The sequence below is a fragment of the Diadema setosum genome, chromosome 3 (genome assembly GCF_964275005.1).
Source record: "Diadema setosum chromosome 3, eeDiaSeto1, whole genome shotgun sequence".
In the NCBI taxonomy this organism is placed as follows: domain Eukaryota; kingdom Metazoa; phylum Echinodermata; class Echinoidea; order Diadematoida; family Diadematidae; genus Diadema; species Diadema setosum.
The window spans coordinates 15,102,154-15,110,920 of NC_092687.1; the positions used below are offsets into that span (position 1 = coordinate 15,102,154).

An 8,767-nucleotide genomic window follows, 5' to 3' on the forward strand; every position below is an offset into this window, starting at 1 on the left:
TATTTCATGAACATTGTCTGTTAAGCAATCAAACAGAAAAGGCATGCTCACGAGGGTGTATGTACAAAAGGGATATTTCTCCTCCCACACGAAGGTGATTTTACATTTTCAGACCTGAAATTCAGCGATCTGGTGCAAACTTTTGGTGCAATACTTGGATTTTTTTTTCTAGCGCCCCACCCCCCCCCCCAAAAAGTATTTATGGAAATAATTTGGACTTTTTCAGGAAAGTATTAAGGGCAAAATCACAGCATTTAGCTCTTATTCCGCGTGTGCATCATCTACCATGTATGTGTATGTTCAAAGTCTAATGAGGTAGAAGGGGACGGTGTGGGAGGGGGATGCCCCCTCCCACTCGACGGAGCTTTTGCGTTTTTGAAATCAAGATAAAGCGATCTGAAGCACACTTTTTGTGAGAAATTCGGGTAGTGTGACTTTTCCCCTTTCTTTTTTTTTTCTTTTCTTTTTTTTTCACGATCCAAAAGTGTATTTTACAGAATTTTTTGAAATTTGAATTTTAACACACGTCTCTGTGGAGAATTATTTACCCGTGTGAGCCCTCCATGATGTTCAATGAAGAAAAAAAGTACATCCTGGCGGTTGCAATTTCGTCACGCTACCGAACGAGACACTGTAACTAAGTAAACAGTGCCATGACGTGTGCTATAGTCCTACATAATAACGACACCAAGTATGTATTACCTCACGCGTGGCTTTTAAGGGACAGTTCTGTAGCGCTACGAAGAGCGACATTGCTACCCATTATCTTGTTTTTCTCCCCCCCCCCCAAAAAAAAAGACATGAAAGAGGACAAGAGCCATGTATGGTTTTATTAAGATCTTTCATAAGGCCATCGTGCTTTTTCTAATGGACTCTTCCAATGTCTAGCTAGAAGATGGACAGGATGTAAGTTTTCCCCCTTTTCATTCTCGCTTCACTAGTTAAGTAGCCTTATTAGATATCCTACCCGTCTGCTAAGACGTTTTAGAGTGCAATTCGAAATTTTCTCTGTAACTATAATGTAAATGACATTGAACGGACGAAAACAACGTTTTGTATCCCAGGCTGCGATTCAACTCAGTTTGTGGTTTGTGCTTGTAAAATTATTTTCCTCAAAACTGCACATTGTTTTTTTTTTATGAAATAGAATAGCTGTTTTCATGGATGCATCTTCTTTCTCCGAATTCCTGATGCTATACCTTCTTACACGATTACGTTATTTTCTGTAAATATAACGAATCAACACCGTCGCAGATAACGTACTAGAAGCATAATTGAACTTGAGATCCCCCAATGGTACCTCATTTTTTTCTGATTTTGTTTTTCCTTTTGTCTATTTTATTTGTGTAGCTACGATGAGCCGTAACGACACTCGGCTTTGTTAAGAATGCCATACTTACTGCAATACAATGTAGAGGATTTTGCGCTTTGTTAGTGTTTGTTTTTAACACAATTTACCCATGTACGTCTGCTTTGAAATATAGTGTGTTTGCCCGCAAAGGGTGCAATCAGTACAGCACTATGAAATGAAGCGGAGGAACTTAAGTCAGTTTCATTTACGGCACTAAACGCATCAGGTACAACAATATTTGTCATGTTGCAATGTTTTGAGTTCTTCAGCATAACAGCTAATTTCTACTGAATGGATAAACAACAATTGATATGGCTCTGATGGGACTATGTTGTGAAAACCGTCATAGTATGAAGTTTGTCCTGGCGCTCTTTTGGCAAACGTGTTTCCGGCTTGGTGTGGTGAAATGCCTCGGTCTCTTCCTCGCTGACATCAATGGCGCACTCGACCTGACTGCCAGGGATAACGGGATTATGTTCGGTGTCTACTCGGCTGCAGCGTATTGCCCAGGTAGGCATCATCTTGAACATTTCCATAGAGACTGTACATCACGCCGATTGGCATAATGGTTTCATACTGTTGCTGAACATTTAATGGTCTGACAATTATTGAAAACATCTTTTGAATGGATAACTGAACATTTTCAGGAATTTTTAATACATCGCCAACATTCTGTTATCCTGTCGTCTGTTCATATGAGTTTTGGCAATAATAGAGAGTTAACTTCAGTCTGAAAATGGACTGCATGCCTTGAACCGAATTATGGAATAATCTTCATCTCAAGGCTCAAGATTTTATTCATGCAGATGTAAATACCACAATAGTACTCAAATTAAAAAGGCAACTTCATGTTCTGAAAAGGTGGAGAATGCAAGACTGATATGTCAGTGGTCATGGTGAGGTGTATATGTCACTAACAAAAGACATGCCGAGGGAACATGCAAGTTATGCTGAGTCGAGGGGAAGGTAAATTCCAATGTCTTTTGTTAAACATTATTCAGTACCTTAGCAATGATTGACAGATGAGGTCATCTCAAGAATACTGGTTTGGGGAAGGATTTTTTTGTGGGCGTTCCCAAGTAATCTGAAGAAAAATAGAAGAAAAAGTCGCAAAAAATGTATGGACTGTTTCTAGATATTCGTTTCACCGCGAAAGTGATGTTGCAGGTATCATAATTCAACACAAATCAACATGCATTTGGATTTCAGGGCCCGTTTAATAACGAGATCATCTAGATGTGACATTCTTCACTTTTGTGGTGTGTATTTCTGAAGCAGAACAAAAGTACAAGGTGTAACAAAAACATTTCCTACTTTTAAAGTTTAATCGTTCGAAAACTATACAACAGATGATACTGTTGTTGATTTATTTATCTATTTATTTATTTATCTATTTATTTATTCAGTTTTCTTTTAGCAGGGTAGCCTTTTCAGATCACTCCTAACTGCTCTGCCAAGGGGCCCTGCATCACGTACAAAATACAATTTGAGCAAAAAAAAAAAAAACAGTTGCAAACACGGCAACAAAGAGGAAAATAGAAAATAATGGTATAAGATATGAGCAATAGGGGAATAATGTACGATCCATTTCAAGGTGATTTAAACATGAAAGCAGGAATCACTGTCATTACATCTCTGATTAATGTTCTTAATTTCAGTTCTACATTTTTGTCAAATTTACCCCCCCCCCCCCGGCCCCCGTGCAAAATTGAACTTTATAAAGGAACCAATGGTGTGTACGTGAGCGTGTGCTTACAATTATTCTAAACAATTGACATGAATACCACGAATACCACCGTTCCAGAGCTCAACTCTGCCGGCTAGGCTTCTGGTCTCTTGCTCCAAGGCACATAAATGCTTTATAATAATTCATTATTGATTGTCCTGGGTATTATTAGCATGATTTATGCTATGAAAGGTGAAATACATGCTCATAAAAAAAGTAGGGACATGTTTTCACGTGTTTGCATACATTACGTTTTAGGATGAATAAAGACTAGCTCTAATAGAGTAATTTTTCATGAATATTATGGTAGAGCATTAAAACCCTGGACATATTGTTCGGGACCATTGCCTAGGTGCTAACCACGCACTCTCATACACATGAATCGACCTCTGTGCTGAGGTAAAGTTTCATACAGTGGGTTGAAATTAGAGCAATATCTGAACCGTTTTTGTTATAGTTATGGCATTGCGTGCTGGCGAACGCTCTAGCTTAAAATCTTGTATCGCGGTGATCATGATATCCTTAAATGCCTTAGTTAGATCTAATCGTTACAGACAAAACAAAAGCAGTTTAGATCAAGACAATACTGGCTATTGTATGTTATTTGAATAGAAGAAGAACAAATAGTATGATTTTTCGAGTTTTAAGCCACCGCGTATTCAAAGATAGGGTTGAGAGATAAATACCGTGCTCTTAACAAGACGAGCACATGCTTAATGGTGGCGCAATAAACTGTCTGTACAGATTAAGGGTCGTTTAGCTACTCTGGAAAAGACGTGTTAAACATAAACGGAGACAACAATATCATACTCATGATCGAGAGAGTTTAAATGATTAAGGCATTCTGTAGTTCCTACAAGTGCGATAATGGCTCTTTTGCTCCGTTTATTGAGCTTATATTTATCATTTCCGCATGTTTCTGCGGCATGTATGTGTTGTTTGTGTGTGTGTGTGTTTGTTTGTTTGTTTCATCTAAATGCAGAAATGATTTGGGCGGTGCACAGTACCGTAACTTTGTATGATTTTGTTTAGTAACTATCAATCTTTTCTTTCTCTTTACACAATCGCATACTGTAACCCGGGCCAAGACTTTGTGTGCGTGTGTGTGTGCGTGTGTGTGTTTGAGTGAGTGTGGGCGATTACCAATTTTGGAAAACGAGGACACACACACGAATTTAAACCGAAGACACACAGAGAACTGAGGACGTCCTTGGTTTGCAAACCATTCCAAACGGTCTGCTTTTGCATTTAGGGGTACCTACAACTGTAAGTTTGTCGGTCCTCGAATAGCATTATTGTGATAAGTCCTCGGTTGAATGGTAATACAGTATACGAATGAGTCCTCGGCTGACGAGTGTCCTTCTTACACACAGGTCCTCGTTTATGTGGTAAAATGCTTCTTGGTAAAACAGGTTCTGTTTGTGTGTGTGCGTGCGTGTGTGTGTGTGTGTGTGTGTGTACTTTAAATCCCATTTAAGTTCTTCAAATTCGACTCGAATCCCTGAATCAAAAGTGGTTCCATTCGTTCGTCCGTAGTAGACTTGAAAGTGTTTCTATAAATTCTCCAACATCCAGCTCCCTTCATCGCTTACCTGTACAAGCTAGACATAGGCAGACGAGCTCTTGTGCTTACCGGTGCCGTGTTCATTTCTGCCGGTGTTATCCTCGCCTCCCTGTCGATGAATAATGCCTTCCTGGTCACTATGATGGCCCTTTCAGGTAAATGATCGTTTCTTCCAGTGGATATTACTTTTTAAAAACTCAAACAGCAGCGCCACTATCTAATTTCAGAAATAATGTATCGGCTAGACTTACGCCTGTGGCGGTACACAGCCTTGAGCTCTGTATAAATGAACATGCACACAAAAAAAAAAAAAAAAAAAAACAGCAACAGCAACTAGGACTGGTAACTCTATCTGAAAACATGTGCCGTTGTTATTAATACTTTCTCAGAGTTTGTTACGTGCTCGGGATAGAAATAAAAAAGTATGAAGTTGACTTCAGGTACATCCTCTGCCCATGACTTCAACAGCTGCTATCTTTAATAAAAAGGAACCTAAAAACATCTTTTCACCGTTCAAGCATACTTCATTTTCAAACTCTGACCCAATGGACCGAATTCACAAAAGTGGTTCAAATGAAACCACAGTTTAAAACCATGGACAAAAAACCATGGAGCGCCAAGCGTCGCGTGGAATATTTTGTTACGAAATCAGTCATTTCGTCGATGAAATAACTATCTTGTAACGAAAAGACAACTTTTGTCGGTAAATGAACATTTCGTCCACGAAATGATAATTTCGTTAACAAAACGGTCATTTTGTCGACGAAATGACCAATTATTTCGTGACGAAATATTCTTTGCGACACTTGGCACTCCATGTTTTTGTTTGTTTTTTTTTTGTCCATTTTTAAACCATGGTTTCATTTGTACCACCTTCGTGAATTCAGGCCAATGTGTACATATTTCTGCTATAATTACTATTTTCCTCGTTCATGTTGTCATTGCAGGATTAGGGAACAGTATCTTGTCCATTTGTGTTGTCATCGGACTTGGTGAAACAGAAACGATGTATTTTAACGCATTCTATGGTATTGGCAAATCTGGCTATGCCTTTGGAATGATAATAGTGCCACTGCTTGGTGACATCCTGCTGAAACTATACGGATGGAGAAGTGCCCTGCGTATAATTGGCGCACTTCTCGCAAATGTTTTTCCAATCGTCTTGCTACTTGATCTTCGTCGAATACCCAGTGAGGCTGAGGATGACTTTGAAAGTACGAGTCAACCACGGGACCAAAGGGTTGATGATGAAATCTCGAACGATTGCAACCTCCATGGGTCTCAATGTCACGAAGATCCGTCTTTGAAGATGCCTCTATTGTCAGCCCACAGCAGCCGTAGGCATACCAATGATAAAGATGGAAATAACGACTCCTGTTGGTCTAACATTGTTCTCGGTTGGAGGAACAGTGTGTATTACCGAGATCCCTGTCTTAACATTGTGCTCCTGTGCGACATTTTCCTAACGATGGTAGACGGATCTTGGTTCTCCTTCGTCATTCCAAGAGCCATTGCTTCAGGGATATCATCTTCAGATGCAGTGTACATCGCCTTCTCAACTGCAGTTGCCACTTTCCTTTCACGAGGCCTAAGCGGGGTTCTTACACGGATAATTAGCCCCATCCACATGTTTCTCGCCGGGACTATTTTGAATATCTTATCTCTGACAACTGACTTAGTGATATGTGGTTATTTGGTAATGCTCATTTCCGCATTTGTAACTTCCTTTTTCATGGGATTAAGGGCAAATTTGATCGTTTTCATAGGCAAAGAACGTGCTTCAACTTCGGATTTTCCTCTTCTAATGGCCCTGATAAGCACCGCTACTGGCATTGGTATGTTTCTTGGATCGTTGCTCGTAGGTAAGCTGTTTAAAATCGTTTGTTTTTAAGCCTGGTGGAAGCACGTATTATTCCAGAGCCTGTTTTTTTTGTTTTGTTTTTTTTTTTTGGGGGGGGGATTTTTTGGTGTATTTGTGTGTGTGTGTGTGTATGTGTGTATTTTTCTAGCTAGCAATTGATGATACTAACAGAAAAGGTCAATGTCATCTGGTTTATCATACCTGGCACGTTGTTGCTCTGTTTCAGACAAACTTTCAAATACAATTAATGATAATGAAAGTAACAATCCGTGTTTTTTATGTACAACGAATGTCGAACTTGTTTATATGCAATGCATTATCAGCCAATCAGCTCACTGGACGGCATCAACGAACTTTCTGAAACACATGAATCATTTATTTTATGAATCATTAAATAATGATCATAGTTTATTGTTCAGATACGGGCCACTCCTCGTTTTGTCGACGCAGCGCAGTTTATAATGATGTTGATTTAAGTTAACAATTGAGAGATAAAAGAGAAATAAACAGAATATAAAGGCAAATGCTTATTCCAGGGACATAGTCCTAGAAATACTCAGGAAAGTTGGAAAATTTTTTGTCCGATATCTTAATCAGCATTTTCTCATAAAGAGTGTACCAGGATTATAATGGCATAAAAAACGCAAACAATCGCCATTTGTAGTTTCTTTTGTGTTCATTCTTTCAACTGGAATGAGTTCCGTATTTCCCAGTATTACTTGCAGTATGATTCCCTAATGACTAATAGTTTTATTTCAAAAAAAAAAATAAAATAAAAATCATTGGCCATGACATCATTTTTTTTTCCAAACCATTCGTTTACAGGTACGATCATCAAAACGTTTGGATCCTACCACGATTCATTCTGGCTACTCGTTGCCTTAGAAATCATCGTTTTCGTCACTATGGTCCCACTACGGTTCATTCAAAGTCCCCTGCTTGCCCAATGACAGCCGCGGCCTCGCTCACACTGACGTTAAAGGGGCCCTGAAATCGAAATGCATGTTGATTTGTGTTGATTTATGATACCCTCAACATCACTTTTGCGGTAGAAGGAATATCTAGAAACATTCCATATTATTTGTAACGATTTTTTTCTTCTATTTTATTCAGATTACTTGGGAACGCCCACAAAAAAATCCTTCCAAACCAATATTATTGAGATGACATCATCTGTCAATCATTGCTAAAGTACCGAAATGTTTAACAAAACACATTGGAATGCTCCTTCCTCTCGACTCAGCAGGATATTTTTAGTTGCGTCTTGACTAGTAACTTCACTTTCGTAGACCGATTCTACGACATTATGTTCACTTTTGCGGTAGAAGGAATATCTAGAAACATTCCATATTATTTGTAACGATTTTTTTCTTCTATTTTATTCAGATTACTTGGGAACGCCCACAAAAAATCCTTCCAAACCAATATTATTGAGATGACATCATCTGTCAATCATTGCTAAAGTACCGAAATGTTTAACAAAACACATTGGAATGCTCCTTCCTCTCGACTCAGCAGGATATTTTTAGTTGCGTCTTGACAAGTAACTTCACTTTCGTAGACCGATTCTACGACATTATGTTTTTTTTTTCCAATCATTGTAGAGAAAATTACTGTTCAAGAATTTAAAGTAAATTTGTTGGCGAGACGCCTGAAAGTATAACATAATTCAATATAACTTAAGTTTATGAATCACCTTCCCCATCGAAATATGAACCAAATGGACAAAACTCACAAAGACAAGAAAAAAATAATTCCCATACTTGAATTGTAAGTTTAAATGAAATTTCCAATTGTTGCATAATCTTTTGAAAGAGTAACTCTTACTCTCTTGTATAAGTTCTTCTATGACATTGATATGCAGACTTCATAACACGGAAACGGCACAACTTCCATGCATTGACCGCTCTTAATGTGTTCAGTTATCCGTGCGAAATCGTTCATGAAAGGTGTTACTGGGAGGAGTAATTTTGGAAATCAATGCACGTTAGTGTGATATCTTTCGTTTTTTGTAGGTTTAGGAAATACAGTTTTCGAATGATACCACTTTGCCAGTTTGAAATGTTGTGGACATATAAACTGAAGAACAAGTAGAAAAAGTAAGACGTCTTTTGGCTATTTCTGTTATTGTTGTTGTTGTTGTTGTTCTTGATCTTGTTGTTTCAGTGACACTGTAAGATGGCATTACAAGATTCGTTTCGTGTTCAGTGCTATTTCGGGTCTTATTGTAATCTCACCAAACATTCTTAACTCGTACTCTCGGAG

The 8,767-nt window shown here is 38.5% G+C and overlaps 1 protein-coding gene across 1 annotated transcript; it reads left to right on the top strand.

Annotated features, from left to right (window-relative positions):
- Window positions 1-1,662: 1,662 nt before the first annotated feature.
- LOC140246638 (monocarboxylate transporter 5-like) lies at window positions 1,663-7,452 on the top strand. Its single transcript, XM_072325979.1, has 4 exons — window positions 1,663-1,861; window positions 4,653-4,796; window positions 5,589-5,855; window positions 7,328-7,452. The coding sequence occupies exons 1-4, from the start codon at window positions 1,663-1,665 to the stop codon at window positions 7,450-7,452; spliced, it is 735 nt and encodes a 244-aa protein (XP_072182080.1).
- The last annotated feature ends 1,315 nt before the right edge of the window (window positions 7,453-8,767 follow it).

Bases quoted from the DNA above. Each gene is read 5' to 3' on its own strand.
- LOC140246638 (XM_072325979.1), top strand. From the start codon at position 1,663: ATGGCTCTGATGGGACTATGTTGTGAAAACCGTCATAGTATGAAGTTT. The intron at 1,862-4,652 runs GTAGGCATCATC...TCCAACATCCAG, and splicing joins GGCTGCAGCGTATTGCCCAG to CTCCCTTCATCGCTTACCTG. The intron at 5,856-7,327 runs GTACGAGTCAAC...ATTCGTTTACAG, and splicing joins GGCTGAGGATGACTTTGAAA to GTACGATCATCAAAACGTTT.